This window comes from Aspergillus stella-maris, assembly GCF_047715825.1.
Source record: "Aspergillus stella-maris strain CBS 113639 unplaced genomic scaffold BDV14scaffold_32, whole genome shotgun sequence".
Classification (NCBI taxonomy): Eukaryota; Fungi; Ascomycota; class Eurotiomycetes; order Eurotiales; family Aspergillaceae; genus Aspergillus; species Aspergillus stella-maris.
The window spans coordinates 126,653-143,709 of NW_027396826.1; the positions used below are offsets into that span (position 1 = coordinate 126,653).

General features: G+C 52.3%; 5 protein-coding genes across 5 annotated transcripts; 4 read left to right on the forward strand and 1 right to left on the reverse strand.

Annotated features, from left to right (window-relative positions):
• Nucleotides 1-380: 380 nt before the first annotated feature.
• BDV14DRAFT_200786 (choline/carnitine O-acyltransferase) lies at nt 381-3,047 on the forward strand (the record flags this gene model as incomplete). Its single annotated transcript, XM_073773589.1, has 4 exons — nt 381-756; nt 819-848; nt 898-2,862; nt 2,923-3,047. The coding sequence occupies 4 exons, from the start codon at nt 381-383 to the stop codon at nt 3,045-3,047; spliced, it is 2,496 nt and encodes an 831-aa protein (XP_073627468.1).
• A 2,091-nt stretch (nt 3,048-5,138) lies between these two features.
• On the forward strand, nt 5,139-10,326 carry BDV14DRAFT_75403 (putative jumonji family transcription factor). The gene is made up of 4 exons (XM_073777438.1): nt 5,139-5,731; nt 5,798-5,895; nt 5,954-7,942; nt 8,066-10,326. The coding sequence occupies exons 1-4, from the start codon at nt 5,474-5,476 to the stop codon at nt 9,975-9,977; spliced, it is 4,257 nt and encodes a 1,418-aa protein (XP_073627469.1). The 5' UTR covers nt 5,139-5,473; the 3' UTR covers nt 9,978-10,326.
• A 962-nt stretch (nt 10,327-11,288) lies between these two features.
• On the forward strand, nt 11,289-13,525 carry BDV14DRAFT_174688 (putative GABA permease). The gene is made up of 3 exons (XM_073768935.1): nt 11,289-11,878; nt 11,973-12,536; nt 12,585-13,525. Exons 1-3 carry the CDS (start codon nt 11,775-11,777, stop codon nt 13,486-13,488), a joined length of 1,572 nt encoding a protein of 523 aa, XP_073627470.1. The 5' UTR covers nt 11,289-11,774; the 3' UTR covers nt 13,489-13,525.
• A 531-nt stretch (nt 13,526-14,056) lies between these two features.
• BDV14DRAFT_75427 (acyl CoA binding protein-domain-containing protein) lies at nt 14,057-15,569 on the forward strand. The gene is made up of 4 exons (XM_073777439.1): nt 14,057-14,174; nt 14,249-14,362; nt 14,436-14,508; nt 14,572-15,569. Exons 1-4 carry the CDS (start codon nt 14,159-14,161, stop codon nt 15,527-15,529), a joined length of 1,161 nt encoding a protein of 386 aa, XP_073627471.1. The 5' UTR covers nt 14,057-14,158; the 3' UTR covers nt 15,530-15,569.
• A 396-nt stretch (nt 15,570-15,965) lies between these two features.
• Nucleotides 15,966-16,923, reverse strand: BDV14DRAFT_174690 (coiled-coil-helix-coiled-coil-helix domain-containing protein). Its single transcript, XM_073768936.1, has 3 exons — nt 16,812-16,923; nt 16,328-16,688; nt 15,966-16,262 (listed from the first exon to the last, which is right to left on the reverse strand). Exons 1-3 carry the CDS (start codon nt 16,829-16,831, stop codon nt 16,164-16,166), a joined length of 480 nt encoding a protein of 159 aa, XP_073627472.1. The 5' UTR covers nt 16,832-16,923; the 3' UTR covers nt 15,966-16,163.
• Nucleotides 16,924-17,057: the final 134 nt, after the last annotated feature.

Here is a 17,057-nt window from a genome sequence, read left to right on the forward strand (position 1 = left end):
CTACTTGGCCCGTTGTTCCGAGGCCATCCCCACACCCCCCGGCCTTGTCTCCCCAGGAGCGGAGCCATCTACTATATCATTGCCCATATCGTTCATTCATAAACACTTTATATCCCTGATATATTCTTCCTATTAGCACAAACCTCTTGTCTTGACTTTCAAACTCTTCTCGCTTTACTTGAGGTCGGCATATCCCTCCACTCCCTCGTGATCTAGTGCGGTCATGAGATATTGATCTCCATGCCCTCTTACTGCCTACAAGACTGCCATTACTTCTACCGAAGCGCTTTGCGCCTTCTTTCCATTCCAACTTGCCTCGCTTGTCGCTACGCTTGATTGATCCATCAAATTATCGTCTTGCATAACTGCCAGCTAACACGATGACCTACTCGTCCACCGCAGTCCGCTACTTTACAGCGCCTAAGCCGCTGGGGATAACCATGGACTCTCCCCGATCTACCCCCGGGCCCGAGACAAAGATCAAACCCACAAGTGTTGATGGAGGGCTGACGGACTCGATCACCAAGAGCGGTGGCGTCACATTTGCCCAGCAAGACTCGTTGCCGAAGTTGCCCATCCCAGAGCTTGAGAGCACATGTCGGAAATATCTTGATGCTCTGGCGCCGCTGCAGACGTTAAAGGAGCAGGAGGAGACGAAAGCTGCTGTAAAGGACTTTTTGAAAACGGATGGTCCTGTCCTTCAGGAGAGACTTCAGAAATATGCTTCGTCGCAGACGAGTTATATTGAGCAATTTTGTGCGTCACCTTGGAGCAATAATATTACAGCGTTAAACGATAGAACTAACATTTTGTGCCAGGGTACGACTCATATTTAAACTACGACAGCCGTGAGTATTCCAATCAAACATACCTTTCTTACGCCACTGACTCCTGTAGCTGTCGTGCTTAACCTCAACCCGTTTTTCCTGCTCGAGGATGACCCAACCCCCGCCAGAAACGATCAAGTGACAAGAGCCGCTTCACTCGTGGTCTCCGCCTTGTCGTTTGTCCGCGCTGTTAGACGCGAGGAGTTAAAGCCGGATACAGTTCGAGGAACGCCACTATGCATGTACCAATATTCCCGACTGTTTGGGACTGCTCGTGTACCGACAGACAATGGCTGCGTTATTGGTCAGGACCCTACCGCAAAGCATATCGTCGTTATGGCCCGCGGCCAGTTCTACTGGTTTGACGTCCTCGATGCGAACCACGACCAAATCATGACGGAAAGAGATATTGCCATGAACCTCGAGGTTATTCTCGCCGACTCAGAGCAAACGCCGATTCAAGAGGCCGCAAAGGGTGCTCTCGGTGTGTTAAGCACAGAAAACCGTAAGGTCTGGTCCGGACTCAGAGATATACTTACGAAGGATCCGCAATCAACCAATGCAGAGGGCTTGAACCTCATCGACACCGCTTTGTTTGTCCTCTGTCTCGATGATACTGAACCTCACAGCACGTCCGAGCTTTGTGCCAACATGCTGTGTGGTACCAACGTGGTGGAAAAGGGAGTACAAGTTGGCACCTGCACGAACCGGTGGTACGACAAGCTTCAGATTATTGTCTGCAAAAACGGCAGCGCCGGTATCAACTTTGAACATACCGGTGTAGATGGCCACACTGTGCTCCGCTTTGCAAGTGATGTCTACACAGATACAATCCTTCGGTTCGCACGAACAATCAATGGCCAGGCCCCCAGCTTGTGGGCGACGACTAGCCCTGACCCATCCAAGCGACACCCTCGAAGCTTTGGCGACGTTAGCCCTACGCCCAGGAAGCTGGAATGGGTCATGCAACCTGAGCTCACCATCGCTATCCGGTTCGCCGAGTCACACCTTGCCGATCTGCTTCAACAACACGAATTCCAAGTGCTCGACTTCAATGGCTTCGGCAAGAACTTCATCACATCGATGGGCTTCTCGCCAGACGCATTTGTCCAGATGGCTTTCCAAGCTGCCTACTACGGACTTTATGGACAAGTCGTCAACACCTACGAACCCGCCATGACAAAGGCCTTCCTCCACGGACGAACCGAAGCAATCCGCACAGTAACAGAAGAATCCTACGATTTCCTCAAGACCTTCTGGGCCGACAACCCCGCGGAAGACAAAGTCAACGCTCTCCGCAAAGCCACGGAAAAGCACACAGCCATTACAAAAGAATGCTCCAAGGGCCAAGGCCAAGACCGCCACCTCTACGCCCTCTATACCCTCTGGCAGCGCTCTTTCGACGAACCCCCCTCGCGAGGCAACAGCGTCGATGAAGGCTCCGTCTCAAACGGGTACACCAGCCCGCTAGAGAACGGCACCGGCAACGGCTCCATCGCCGGCTCCCCTCGCTCCCGCTCAATCTCGAACCTCTCCGTCTCCGAAACAGACGGCCTCTCAACAACAAGCTCCTACGGCCGAGCCATGCGCGCTGTTCCGCCTACTCCCGCAATCTTCGCCGACCCCGGCTGGGACAAGATCAACAACACCATCCTGTCGTCTTCAAACTGCGGTAACCCATCCCTGCGTCACTTTGGCTTCGGTCCAACTTCCGCAGATGGGTTCGGTATCGGGTACATCATCAAGGACGAGTCGATCTCGATCTGTGCCTCCTCGAAGCATCGCCAGACTGCGCGGTTGATGCAAACGCTCGAATCGTACCTCTTTGAGATCCGCAAACTGCTGCGCGCGACGAACCTCAAACCCGCTAGCCCCAGGACAAGCCGCGCACGTGAAATGGAGATGATTGCCGAGCGGGTCCAGCGCGATCAGAGGCGCGGACGGATTGTAAGGACTGACACGGGGCATCTGAGGGGTGGGACTGAGACGCCGACAACGGATAGTGGGGAGATGGAGGATGATGGGATGGGTGGTTGTAAGTCTCAACCCAACGACTGAAACTGCTTTTGTGACACCAGTGCTAATTATTTGATAGATGGCTTCTTCGATGCAGGCATGCTCCTTCATGCGCTTAAAGGTATGAGCGTTGATCGCGAACGGCCTGATAAGCCTGAGAGACGACGGTTCGTGGGGAAGAAGTTGAGGTTGAATGAGTACTGATTTTGATCTTGGATATGATATGACTTGACTTGAAATGTGATACCTTGTCTACAGTATATATTTCGTTGGATTTTTGTATATCGTTATAGTTATTGTTGGATGAAGCTATGTACTTCCAGCAACTTCCGAACTGCGATGTTTATTTCTGTCACGATTTAGATTTTGATGTACCTTACGTGAACACTCATTCTGGATACCAATTGCCATATCTGTGTGTATAGATCACACTGCATCCCAACTCAGCCTCATAGATAACACAGCAAACTTATCCTCCACAGATAATCGAAATCAAATAAGCACAAGAACCTAAAGAAAAGCAACCCCTCTAAAACACCCAAGAGCTAACTCCAAGCCTCCCCCAAACGGCCCTGATACGTCAACCAAGCAACCCGCCGAAAGCGCCTAATGCAGCTGGAGCTACCCGACATGCATGCGCGTGGTCCGTTCGGGAAACGGGGCGATGGGGTGTGAACTGTTCAGTGTTTCTGCTACAGCTACTAGTTTACTAGGCTAGTTTCTTGCAGTATTATCATGGAGTATGGAGCATGGAGTCAGGAACAGCTTGTTTGTGAATAGTTTGTACAGCTGTTCTTGCAGTAGTGGTTGGACTATGGGGTATTTGAATATCGAGCTACAGTGTCGTATGCGGGTGAAAGGAACAGTTCATGTTTTGCATGAGCATAAGCATGAGTATCGTGGCTCAATTACTGTACAAGGCTTCGAGTACTTGTCTACGCTCTCAATCTCTGAGACAACCAGGCAAAGCAAGCGCCGCAAAACAAGAAAATTCAAGGAAATACGGTCAAATAACTACCCTTTCAATTCTCGTCCATATTACCCGACAGCCCGACAGCCCGACAGCCATCAAATCATTCCCTCTTCCATCCATCTGATCATCTCCATCTAAGTTTCAGCCTTTGAGCGCTTACCGCCGGTTAAAGGCCATCGCCCAATAATATCAATGCATGAAATCATACCATGATGATCCCCTGCAAAGCTGCGTGCTATATGGGTAACTGGGTCGGGTTCTAGCGTTAGTTTGTCTTGGGGAGTCCGTGTTATCAATCAGGCAGGTAGATTGAGAGTGAGAGTGAGTGGTGATGAACCTGGCGGCTGGTGACTCTGAGTGACTTGATTGTCCTGTTGGACTTGAAAGGATGTCTGACTTGCGCAGGATGGCCTGTGCTGCTGCGAGTGCTGCATTGTCTCCGGCGCCGCCTGGATCCGACGGGCTTACTCACCGCCTGACTGACCGGCAAAACGATGGCGTAATTTCTGTTGCTGGGCTCGGGTGTGAGTCAGTGATTGGGTCACGTGATGGGGCTGAGCTTGGCTTGTTTTCTGGTTGAGGTTTTTGTGCGTTATGTAAACTGCGGACTAACAAGGGCAACACAAGAATATGCCAATGTCTGTTGTTATGTACTCTGTAGTATAGCTAGCTTCACATATACTTAGTTCTTGTCCCTGTAGGATCTTGACTCTTGTATGTACCCCGACACCGGAGATCTGCTGAAATTACAGCGAGGCACGTAAGAAATACACTAGCGGCCGGACTATTCTGCGTTCAGCCTAGGCAAATACCTGAATGCCTGAGCGTCAAGGCAGCAATTGGCAGTTCTCAAATCAGGCCAGACGGCGGATCCACAGCTCCCGACCTTACGACGTGATATTCTGTCCCCCTTGGCTGCGACTGCCTACTGCCCATGCTTTCTTCCACTAACAACTTCCTGCCTCGCCGGCTGCACCTATCGCTGACCTAGCGTGGATACTCTCCTCTGTTTCTTACTTCTGGGTCCTGCACCACCGCAAATCTCCTCATCTGTTACCCTTGACGTGAGGTCCAACTACTTACAACTTACTCTTACTTGCCTGCGCTCTACTTCTGCGCTTACTTACATACATCCATCCAAGACCCTCGATCTTCGACTACCGCTGGCGCGATCCGTGCTCATCGTTAGTTATAACTCGCTGATTAGTTAGCCCAGTCGTCCCGTCGACCCTGGTCCCTTATCTGCTATCCTGCGGCCTCGTTCGTCCGTCCGTTCTTTTTCCAACCTCCTTTCCTGCATCAATGAGAGACGGCCTATCCCAGCAATTCGCCCCCAGGAAGCTTGGACAATAAGCATCATTATATCATACCTTCTCTTATCCCGAGTCCGATCTGATACGCACCTTTCTTCCTCCCTACGTACCGTACCGTACCCATCGTCCGATCGAAAGCGACCACCGCAACAAACTTTACCTTTTTAACATCGGATAGCGAAACGGAAACTCACAAGAGTTAGTCAACGTTGCCGCGCTCTTTCTAAGCCTTCCCCGACCGCTGGGGATTGATCACTCGCCGTCGATCAGCGGTCGCATTCTCGACGACGGCACTCAAAACGTTTTCATTTTTTACGGACTTGACCACACCCCATCACTCGGCGATGGCTGCAACGAGTGATCACCCTCTTTTCGAACAGAGCGCAGGCGGGCCTGCGACTGACGCAGCTTCCATTACACCTCCGCACAGCGTCAACGGCAAGAAGGATGTTGTCGACGGCGGCGCACACTCTGAGCTCTCGGACCTAGAGCTCGATTCGAGTAAGGCTGCAGCGGCGCAGGAATCTGCACCCGTGGAAGATGAGGAGGAAATAGAACCGGATCATTATTATGGAGGCGGCAAGATCCCAGTCTTCAAGCCTGTAAGTTTCTTGTTGGGATGGACTCTGTCTGCGCGGTTTTTGGTTGACTGAGTTTGCTTGCTGCAGACGATGAATCAGTTTCGCGACTTTCAGGCTTTCATTCGGAGGGTCGATGAGTATGGCATGCGCTCGGGAATCGTCAAAGTTATTCCTCCCGAGGAATGGTAAGCTTTCTCTGGCTTGATCGAGTTGTCGTCGGGGCTAATCCATTTTTCTCTCTAGGCGTAATGACCTTCCGGCCCTCGACGAAGCGATCAAAAAGATTCGTGTGAAAAACCCGATCATGCAGGAATTCCACGGCTCCCACGGAACATATACCCAGGCCAACATCGAGAAGCAGAGGTCGTACAATCTGCCCCAGTGGAAGGGCCTCTGCGAAGATGGCAGTCACCAGCCGCCCGCTCGCCGCGGTGAGAGAAGACGAAATCAGGAACGGGTTACACGTTCGGCTCCCGGTCCCAAGCAGCAGACAACTCGAGCGGATACCCCCAAGCGAGGACCCGGTCGCCCACCGAAGCGAGGAAGCGCCAAGGTCAAGGAGGAATCTGTCAAGATCAAGGAAGAGCCTGCCGCCGATGACGGTATTGATAGGATCAAGCCTGAAGGCCCACCGACACCAGTTTCACCAGAATCAAACCCCGCCGAGGCGAAAACCGAAGCTCTCAGCGATGGCGAGTCCCTGCCTGCACCGAAAGCCCGAGGCCGACAGCCGAAATCCGTCACCGCACGAAGAAAGCAGAACAAAGGCGAGACCGTCGATTACGTGGACGAGGAAGCGTACAAAGACTTTGATTACCGCATCCATGACAACGAGGAATATACCCATGAGCGTTGCGAAGAGCTCGAGACGCTATACTGGAAGTCCCTCATGTACAACAACCCCATGTACGGTGCGGATATGCCGGGTTCTCTTTTCGAGGACAAGACGGAGTCTTGGAATGTCGCGAAACTTCCGAATCTACTCGATATCATCGGTCAAAAAGTGCCTGGTGTCAATACTGCATACCTTTATCTGGGTATGTGGAAGGCAACGTTCGCGTGGCATCTGGAGGATGTGGATCTTTACAGTATCAACTATATCCACTTTGGTGCTCCAAAGCAGTGGTATAGTATCTCCCAGGAGGATGCACCTCGTTTCGAACAGGCGATGAAGAGCATCTGGCCTAGCGATGCAAAGAACTGCGATCAATTCCTTCGTCACAAAACCTACCTCGTCTCGCCAAGTCTCCTCAAATCACAGTACGGCATCACCGTCAACAGATTGGTGCACTATGAGGGAGAATTCGTGATCACATATCCGTATGGATATCACTCCGGATATAACCTTGGATATAACTGCGCCGAGTCCGTCAACTTTGCGACCGAGAAGTGGCTGGACTACGGCCGCGTCGCTAAGAAGTGCAACTGCGAGTCTGACAGTGTCTGGATTGACGTTGACGACATTGAGCGTAAACTTCGCGGTGAATCCACTCCAGAGTACTATGGTGAATTTGACAGCGACCTTGACGGAATGGAGGGTGCTTCCGACCTCCTCACTCCGCCGCGTAGCGTGCCTGAAAAGACGTCCGGTCGTGGTCGTAAACGCAAGCATGATGGTGAGATGACCAAGGCTAAGCGCATGAGGGCGAGTATGGATGCCCCGCGGAAAATTCCTTGCGTTCTGTGTCCGAACGATCTGGACTACGAAGACTTGCTGCCCACCGAGGATGGAAAGTTCCACGCTCATCGCCGGTGTGCTTTGTACACCGAAGAAACCAGCATTCTCAAGGACGAATCTGGCAAAGAGGTTGTTTGCGATGTCGAGTTGATTCCCAAAGCTCGAATGGGACTCAAGTGTCTATACTGTCGCGAGGTGCGCGGGGCTTGCTTCCAGTGCAACTTTGGCAAATGCACACGGTCTTATCACGCCACTTGTGCCCTTCTTGCTGGAGTTCAGGTGGAAGAAGGATCAATCACAGTTGTCGCAGACGATGGGAGCCAGTACTCTGTCCCTAGCGTGGACTTGAAGTGCAAGTACCACCGCCAGAAGAAGCCGTCGTGGATGGGCACCAATGAGTCGCCGGAGAACGACCGAAAATTGATCGAAACTGCGCGACGTCTTGTTCCCGGCGACTTGTTGCAGTTCCAAGCTGACAAGGCAATTGATGGCGCGGTGGTTCTCGAGAACCGACCCATGGAACGCACATTCCTGGTTAAAGTGCTGCCACGAGGGTAAGTCCGAAGTCGAACCTCTCTTTTCCCCTCCCCCGCCCTACCTTCTGATCTATAGTGGGGTGATTTGTTTGCCTTTTTCCGTATCTGGGTTCGAGGAAAGCTGACTTATGCATGGTCTAGGGACGTAATCGAGTTACCGTACCGCTGGATGCTGGTCGTACGAAGGAGCAACTTTGCACCCCTGGCAGCAGGCATCAAGCCGCTTCCTGCGCACCTGGCCCGGAAGCCCGAAGGTCGGAGGGAATTGGAATCCGCACTGCCAGTGGCAGGGAATCCGTTTGGCGACGGGCGATCTCCGTATCAGTGGGCCGAGTTTGAGACGGTGGACAGCACTAAGCGTCCTGCAGCCCCACCACCGGTGCAGGTCAACCTGGACAAGATGGAACAGATCTGGTATTATATGGGCCAGTCATCGACCGAGTGTAGGGCTCAATATACACACAACCCTAGCGTGCCCATCCACAACCCGCGGTCGAATTTCCTAGACAGCGTCAAGTCCCTTGGCGCCGTGATGGCCCGACTCCCCTCTTACCCCCACCACCGTCTGCCTCCCTATGTTTTGTCTGGTCTTCCTGCCCCTCCTCCTCACCTCCTTTCATCTGCCGCCGCCACCACCACCGCCTCCGCTGTCGCTGCTTCTGCTGCTGCTGCTGCTGCCTCCCGCCCTTCGCTGCCGCAGCGCCCTCCTTTTGCCCCTCCTCCTCGCTCCTCTCCCGCCGTCGCTCCGACCTCTGCTGCTGTTGCTGCTTCTGCGATGCCGTCAGCCTATCGCTCTCTTCCAAATAATCAATCTGCACGCCATGCTCCGTATCCGCAACTCACCAAAGCCCATCTTCAATCCCAGCAGCAACACAGTCTCCAGCAGCAGCAGCAGAACACGAATGGCTCCGTCACCGCCGCCAATAGCAGTCACCTCCCCACCAATAACTTCGCCAATGTCCGCGAGCTCATCGCCCGCCGGCGTCTGGCTCAGATTACCGACCATGCCAACGTCTTCGCTGGGTATATTATTGTCAGCCCGGAATTGGTAGTCGACACGTTGTTGGGGCCGATGGGTTCCGTGCCGCCGGTCAATGGCCTCGACAAGCTGGAGCTCTCGATGGCTCAACAACGCGTTCAGCAAAAAGCTCCTGATGGTTCGCTCATGGCGGCACAGCCTCTGAACATGCGTTCTGAAGAAGTCACGCGGTTATTGAAGATGCTGCGGTTCTCGATCATCAGTCACCGCGATCGTTTGGATGTGCTTCAAAAGAAAGAGCCGGAACCCATCAAGCAGGAGACGGCCAACAAGATCAATGGGGCTGTCTCTAAGCTGCCGAAGAGATACGCATATCTCGAGCAACAGCGTGAGCAGGCTCCCACTGTGTACCAATCTCCCTACGATATGCCATCTGGCTTCACCGAGTACGCTCGTACGACGTACGGTCTCACCCGTGACGAACCTGAGCTGCCCAAGCCTTCTCTAGCGAACGACTTCTTTGCCAGTCTTTCCCCAGAGAACCAAGAGAAGATCATGAAGACATGTGGCAGCTTCGTGCAACGGGCCATGGAGCGGTCAGCACCCCATAGCCGGCAGAGCTCCGCTTCAAATTTCCGACTCGCCACGGCACTGGCCCAACAAACAGAGAATCCGACCATCGACATCACAACGGTGGAAGACATGCCCTTATCAGGTCTTGACTTCCCGCTGCGGGCGGATTCACCGTGCTCAAATTTCAGCCGGTCGCATCTGCGATTCCACTCGCCAAATGACTTTATCAATCACGGAAATGAAGGGCATCACGACCACCATGACCTGTTCGGCGACCAACAAGCCAATACCCGCTTCTGGCAGCATGGGCCATGGGCCGCCGGCGATGGCAATACACCCAACGAAGAATGTCGACCGTTCTTTGGACCTCATCTCAAGAATGACTACGCTTCGTCAGACATATCGTTGGGTCGTGGCGGTCCAGGCTCACTGCATTCCGTTGACATGGCCGGCTTTGGCATGGACAATCCTGACGATCTCTGCGCTGCTCTTAGCCCTTGACGTTGACTGTGACTTTGACCGCTTGATTGCTTAACTGCTTGTGACTGCTTATAGACTTGCCGCTTCGCTGTATCCGCATCATCTTGTAACGATTTATTAGGATTGACGACTGCATGACAGGCGTTTGTATTTTTGTTGTTGTGTCTTTCTTTCTTTTCTTTCGCTCGGGATCCCCTTCTTTCCGCTCCTCCATGGTTATGGAGTTGAGCTTGCTGGCCGGTTGGGGCTTCAGCTTGGGGACTACAGTTATATCCCCGGTTTCTTTGCTTTTTATCTTCACGAAGAAAGTTGGGCCGGTGTTCGATGTTGACACTTGGGTATTTGAGAACGAGCAACCATTCCGAGGGATCGCCAGATGGCAGCCACACTTTGATGCTGTCATCCTGGCATGTTACACTGCACGATTGTGACGCCGTTTGACTCCCGTGCACGATCCTCTCGCTCGCCCAGCCTCAGATATCTCGAGGGCTTCCGAATGCCGGCTCCGCCAATGTTCTCGGGCCTACTTTCGCCCTTTCGGTTCATCCCCTTGACATGACGGCCGGCCTCTTTCTTCTCCCGGCACCCTTACCCTTATTTCCCTACTCGCCGCCAAAGAAAAGAGCAACTAAAAGCAAAAGCAGAGACGAGACGACGAAAGACAAAGATTCTTGTGTTTCTACGACACCGCCTGGAAATACAGAAAAGAATTGTCTCCAATGCTGTACATTTCTTGTTCTTTTGATACCCCCCTGTTCCTAACACTACACCCTACGCCTCACCATCACCATCACCCCCATTGTCGCCCCCTCCCCACCACCTGTCTATGTCTTTGGCTACTATCCCAATTCCCCCATCTCACCCCCTCTCTTTTAAAATTGGCGCTCATCTCTATTCACGGAGGATCCGGCATGTTGCGCTTACAGATGTCGCTCGCTGGAGACGTGGATGACCGATAGATGTGGCAGCCGTCACTTTAGATTAGTGACCCTTCGCCCGCAATGTACTTGGAAACGAAACGATAACTGAATGAATAAATGAATATGTTCTTCCACTTTTGCTCAGAATAGTGTAAGCTACAGAGTATGTAGATTGTTTATATATAAATTTGTAATGAAGTCTGATTAATGTTGGCTGTATGCACCATGGTTCAAGTGCTGGCTGGCCCACACTTATCTCCCCCGGTCTAACTTCTCCTCGGCATTAGCAGGAGAGCTTAGACAATTGCTTATCAGCATCCATGTAATAACACACGCGATAATTACTATCGCATGATCGCAATCCTGATCCTCTTTCTTTATCTACAATAAACATACCTACCAAATACTATCGCGTTATCACCGAGACCGGAGTGGACACTTCTTACTGGCTAATGCCCGTCCAGCCGCAGCGTAGCATCGACCTGGGGCGCCCATGCAGTGCCCTGTTGCAACTTGCAGCTATCTGCACGATGATGCGACATGACTGACTAGCTAAGAGCTAGATAAGGCGATGATAGTCCTGACGATTTCCTGCGAGGGGTGATCTGCCAGGTGAATCTTCTGGGCATTTATTTCCTTCAAGAGAAGAGGTCCTCTCTGAGGTTTCCAAGGTTTTCAGGTTTCAGCTTCTGGTTCAGCCAACTCTCTGCTGGTTTAGGCCAACTCTGGTTCCTCCGCATTTCCCCTCGCCAACTCGCGGACTATCTCCGCTTCGTCTCGCCTCGACTCAACTTCCAGCTGTCTTGTCTCGTGCTCTCAACTTCGACTTCGCTTTCTCTCTTGACTTCTAATTCATGCTTCGATAACAATATCCCAATTCATCCTCACAACCGCCGCAATGCGCCAACCCTCCGTCGACGCCAACGCCGACGAGGCGCTCGCCCGCATGGGCTACAAGAGCGAATTGCCCCGCAACCTCTCCATGTTGAGTATCCTGGGCCTGTAAGTTTACCACGAAATACCACAAAATGACAAGTCGAATGCGAATGGAATCATAGATTCAATGGACTCAGGACTGATTGTATGCTATCTCCAGTTCCTTCGCAATCATGGCCGCCCCCTTCGGCCTAAGCACAACCCTCTACATCACACTCACAGACGGACAATCCGTCTCGATCATCTGGGGCTGGGTCCTCGTTACATTGATATCGATATGTATCGCTGCGTCGCTAGCCGAGATCTGCGCTGTTTATCCCACTGCCGGAGGCGTATACTACTGGAGCGCGATGCTCTCGACGAAGAAATACGCGCCCGCGATGTCCTTTATAGATGGATGGCTTACGCTTGTCGGGAACTGGACGGTTACGCTATCGATCACATTCTCCGGTGGACAATTGATTCTTAGCGCTATCAGCCTCTGGAATGAGGACTTTGTTGCGAATGCGTGGCAGACGATTTTGACCTTCTGGGCGGTCGTGCTTGTTTGTGCTTTGGTTAATGTGTTTTGTTCGAAGTGGTTGGATCTTATCAATAAGGTTTGTATCTTTTGGACGGCGGCCAGTGTGGTTGTTATTCTTGTTACGCTGTTGACGATGGCGAGGGAGGGGAGACGGAGTGGGGAGTTTGTCTTTGCGCATTATGATGCTAGTCAGAGTGGTTGGTAAGTTTATCCAAGCCAAAAGTGTTGAGAAGGTGCTAATGGTGACAGGCCGGAGGGATGGGCGTTTTTCGTTGGGTTGCTGCAGGCGGCGTATACATTAACAGGATATGGAATGGTCGCGGCCATGTGCGAGGAGGTCCAGAACCCGCATCGCGAGGTTCCCAAGGCCATCGTCCTATCCGTTGTTGCAGCTGGTGTCACCGGTCTTGCCTACCTGATTCCCATTCTGTTCGTTCTTCCAGACGTACAAGCCCTCATCAACGTCGCGAGCGGCCAGCCCATCGGCCTCATCTTCAAGACCGTAACTGGCTCAGCAGGCGGCGGATTTGGACTGCTTTTCCTCATTCTCGGGATTCTCATGTTCGCAGGCATCGGCGCTTTGACGGCTGCCAGTCGCTGCACATACGCCTTTGCCCGCGACGGCGCAATCCCTGGCTTCAGACTCTGGCGCCGCGTCAACAAGCGCCTCGACGTGCCAGTATGGGCTCTCGCCCTCTCTACAACCGTCATCTGCCTGCTAGGTCTGATCTACTTCGGCTCAACAGCAGCCTTCAACTCCTTCACGGGCGTCGCAACAATCTGTCTCTCAACCTCCTACGGCCTGCCCATCTTCATCTCCATGATCCGCGGCCGACAAGCAGTAAAACACTCGACTTTCTCCCTGGGACGATTCGGCTACCTGATCAACGGCATCACGATTGTATGGATTTGTCTCGCTGTCGTGCTGTTTTGTATGCCGGTTAGTTTGCCCGTTGACGCGGAGAGCATGAACTATGCGAGCGTTGTGTTTGCCGGGTTCGCGAGTATTAGTATTGCTTGGTATCTTGCGTACGCGAGAAAGCATTTCACTGGGCCGCCGGTGCCTGTGGATCAGCTTCAGGATATACCGGGGGTTGCGCCGGGGAAGAATGCGGATGATCCGGAGCATGTTGCTGGGGTTGAGAAGCCATGATTTGTGAGTGGAGGACAATGAGTATATAATGAATGTAGAATATCAATGAATGTTATATATATTCGATCTGAAATACAATAATGAATGCTTGACAGCGTCATATAATGCAGGTACGGACTAAACCACCAGTATGCTAGTACTCGGTGTTTGCCGCCAGTCGACTCGGAACATAATCACAGGGGGAAAACGCGGGCGTCCGAGAACCGCGGCTCAAGTCAAGTGCTCGCGAGGGAGGAAGCGACACCAACGAAATCAACAAATGAACCCTGCAGCCAACCACTCGTCGCTGACCACGCTCACACATTCTGTTTCACGTCAATTTGTACTCTTAGCTTCAGTGATTTCAATCTCCCACTAGATAACCAACTCAGTCATATCTCACCTCACATCTTATCAACCTCCGACGTGGATCCCATCTCTTCCCCTCTCCGTCTCCGCCGAACCACATTCGAAGCCGACGCTTAGAAGTCCGGGGAAGCTCACAGCCCGACATCGCATGACAGCGACGGGCCTCATACGGTCCTCTACGCCAGACTCCGCATATCCTATTCGATCTTATTGCGTCGCGATTATCGATTATCCATGAGGGTGTCCCGCCCACACCGATGCGCAATCCCGATCAAATGAAGCAGAAGCACGAGCTCAATCCGCAGTCTCGATAATCGCAATCATGTCAGATTCTGTGGGTGCGTTGTTTTCCCACACTACTATATTTCTCTATGTCTATGGGATTGGACGAAATTAACAGTGTTTGCTGCAGATCGGGTCTTCGTCCACGCCCTCAACACCGTCAAACGTATCCCTCGGACTGGGACCGCGAGGCCGCCGGCTTCGGAGCGATTGAAGCTTTATGGGCTTTATAAGCAGAGTATGGGTATGGATTACCCTTGAACATTACAACCCGTGTTGGGCTGGTTTGGGAGGGAAACTGACTGACGATATACTAGAGGGGGATGTTGAGGGTGTCATGGACAGGCCGGTAGGGAATACTGCGGATGTTTATATGGAGTGTGAGAAGTGGTATGTTGCCCAATCTTTCGTTATGATGCAGTTCTTCTATGGGCCTGTTGTTAAATTGCTCAGGGACGCCTGGTTCGCCCAACGCGGCGTATCACGCACGGAGGCCAAACGGCGATACATCTCGACGCTGGTCGAAACGATGCATACATATGCCTCGCAAACTGCCGAAGCACGCGAGCTCGTGTCTGAGCTCGAGTTCGTCTGGGACCAAGTCAAGTCGAATATCTCGTCTGGGTCGACCGCGTCGAGCCCGGTGCAGTCAAGCGGGTTTCCCCCGATGCCACAGCCTGGCCGGCAGGGCTCGTCTTATGGGAGTATTGGTGAGCAACTAGCGCAGAGCCCTGAGTATCAGTATCTTGCCGCTACAGGAAGGGGCGACTCGAGGATGAGAGTGTTGAGTCCGGTCAGTCAGCCTGATGATATTTACCAACGGCGTAAAACGAGGGCTAGCTATGAGCGCGAGCAAGGGGTCGATGAGGATGAAGACGATGAAGACGGAAATCTAGATGAGGAAGAGGAGGAGGAGGAATATGCCGAGGCGCAGGCAAACCTCTACGAGGATGAGGACGGCGAGGAGCGGGAAGTAGAAGTTGTCGACGACAAACAACAGGAAATCATCGACACAGATCACCCTTCAAATGACCCTCTCACTCGAAAACGCAGCAGGCACCGCACTTCCTCCAGCATCCACCAAGACCCCGACACCCGCTGGCGCCGCCGCGTCGAACAAGCCCTCACAAAAATGACTGCTGAGATTGCTGCAGCCCGTGAGCAGATTGAAGCGCGTGCTATTGCAGCCCGTCGGCGCAACGGCGTTTTGGCCTGGCTCCGCTGGCTAGTCTGGGTTACGCTCCGGCAAATTGTCTGGGACTTGGCGATCTTGGGTATGCTACTCATCTGGATGCGCTTGAGGCGTGATCGTCGGCTTGAGGAACAACTCAAGTTGGGCTGGGGTGTTATCAAGACCAAGTTAGCAGGGTTGAAGGGGCTGAGGCGGCGGAGGATGTATAAATTCTCTTGATTGTTGTTTCTTTTGTTCTTGGGTCCGGTATGGCGTCTGCGTGTGGTATTACTTATCTCTTATTCTTGCCTATACTTTGCTTACTTTCTCCTTTGTCTTTTCTTGCACTTCTTGCACTTCTTGGGGTGTTGGTCTTGGTTTCTTCTGGTATACATATGTTGAATAGAGGATTCTTTCCTTCCCCTTGGTACAGATACTTCATCTCTACATATTGCTGGGTTGTATAGATTTTGAGGTTCTCTATCCATGCCTATTCTTGTCGTTTCAAGGCGTCAGACGGGATACTGCAACATAATAAAGTCGTCCTGTCGCACTCTGCTCTGATTTATCCCTCTCATTAATTCTAACGGCATCGTTTCGTGCCGATTAGTGGCATATAAGTCTCTACATGAGTAGAAACTACTACAAACATTAGATGATAGAAATAAAGTTCCAGCTCAGCTTCACAAAACGACATTCCATGCTAATATATACACATTCACAAATACATCCAGATCCCTTGAAACCAGGCCAGACCAGATAAAGAAACTAAGACACAGCCGCGGGACAGAACAGCCGTTCATCCACGGCATTCGTTTTCTCTAGACGGATAAAAAACAAACAAATTTGCATTGAAATCAGGTGTAACAACTCTCTAATATTGCGGACCCGGGAACGCAGCATACAGCTGCTTGGGCCGGAGGTGCACGGGTGTCTGGCCCTCGGGGGCACCGGGGATAGTCTTCTTGAGGCCCTGCACACACACAATCCGTTAGAATCTCTCCCTCATTACCAGATGCTAGGTGGAAGACAACATACCAACTTATCAAAAACACACTTATTTAAATCCATCTCAAACTTCCTACACTCCCAGAGCCGGTGGTTGTTGTTCTCCAGACACTCCCAGTGCGCATTGAACACCTGCAGACAATGCGTGTTGATATCCTTGAGCACGCTCGCCGCGCAGCGCGTGACCTTCCGCCCTTCCTTCAGACACTCGATTTCGCCGCGCCCTTTGCTGTCGTCTTTGCACTTCATGTAGTCGTCGTTGAAGGCCTTGCATCTATCGCCGATGAAGTACGCGGCGGAGGTGAGGGGGGCGCTGGTTGCTCCAATTTCGGTCACTTTGGGGACGAAGTCTGGCATGGGTTGGGTGTCGTAGAGGTTTTGTTGGTTGAACCTGTTGTGTCATTGTTAGTTATGTACGTAACGGCTTGGGGGTGTAGGTGATGTTGGTGTTGCGCGGAGGTTGGGGAGCTCGAGGGGGGAGCAATTGACAATGGATCAAGGTGGATGGACGTACTGGGGCTCGCGTCGCGCCATGGTGGGTAGTTCTTCTCGCGGTGCGAAGAATCAATTGCTAGAGACTGGTTGTTATCGTGGTACTGAAACCGATATGAGGGCCTGGGAGCTTGAGGTCGGACGGAGCGGGAATTAGGACGTCGGTTTTTGCTCGCTGCTGATTGGTTGAGGGGTGCTCTTTTGCTGGAGTCACGGGATCTGGAGTTAGTGCCTGAGGTGTCTACTGGTACTACAGCTTTTTGTGAAA

What these genes read in the sequence shown, in the direction of transcription:
- BDV14DRAFT_75427 (XM_073777439.1), top strand. An exon ending in GCTTTATAAGCAGAGTATGG is followed by an intron (nt 14,363 to 14,435) that starts GTATGGATTACC and finishes ACGATATACTAG; the next exon opens with AGGGGGATGTTGAGGGTGTC. An exon ending in TATATGGAGTGTGAGAAGTG is followed by an intron (nt 14,509 to 14,571) that starts GTATGTTGCCCA and finishes TAAATTGCTCAG; the next exon opens with GGACGCCTGGTTCGCCCAAC.
- BDV14DRAFT_174688 (XM_073768935.1), top strand. Translation starts at nt 11,775, where the DNA reads ATGCGCCAACCCTCCGTCGACGCCAACGCCGACGAGGCGCTCGCCCGC. An exon ending in ATGTTGAGTATCCTGGGCCT is followed by an intron (nt 11,879 to 11,972) that starts GTAAGTTTACCA and finishes TGCTATCTCCAG; the next exon opens with TTCCTTCGCAATCATGGCCG. An exon ending in GATGCTAGTCAGAGTGGTTG is followed by an intron (nt 12,537 to 12,584) that starts GTAAGTTTATCC and finishes TAATGGTGACAG; the next exon opens with GCCGGAGGGATGGGCGTTTT.
- BDV14DRAFT_75403 (XM_073777438.1), top strand. Translation starts at nt 5,474, where the DNA reads ATGGCTGCAACGAGTGATCACCCTCTTTTCGAACAGAGCGCAGGCGGG. An exon ending in AGATCCCAGTCTTCAAGCCT is followed by an intron (nt 5,732 to 5,797) that starts GTAAGTTTCTTG and finishes TGCTTGCTGCAG; the next exon opens with ACGATGAATCAGTTTCGCGA. An exon ending in GTTAAAGTGCTGCCACGAGG is followed by an intron (nt 7,943 to 8,065) that starts GTAAGTCCGAAG and finishes TGCATGGTCTAG; the next exon opens with GGACGTAATCGAGTTACCGT.
- BDV14DRAFT_174690 (XM_073768936.1), bottom strand. Translation starts at nt 16,831, where the DNA reads ATGGCGCGACGCGAGCCCCA. An exon ending in ATGGCGCGACGCGAGCCCCA is followed by an intron (nt 16,689 to 16,811) that starts GTACGTCCATCC and finishes ATGACACAACAG; the next exon opens with GTTCAACCAACAAAACCTCT. An exon ending in AGTGTGTTTTTGATAAGTTG is followed by an intron (nt 16,263 to 16,327) that starts GTATGTTGTCTT and finishes GTGTGTGTGCAG; the next exon opens with GGCCTCAAGAAGACTATCCC.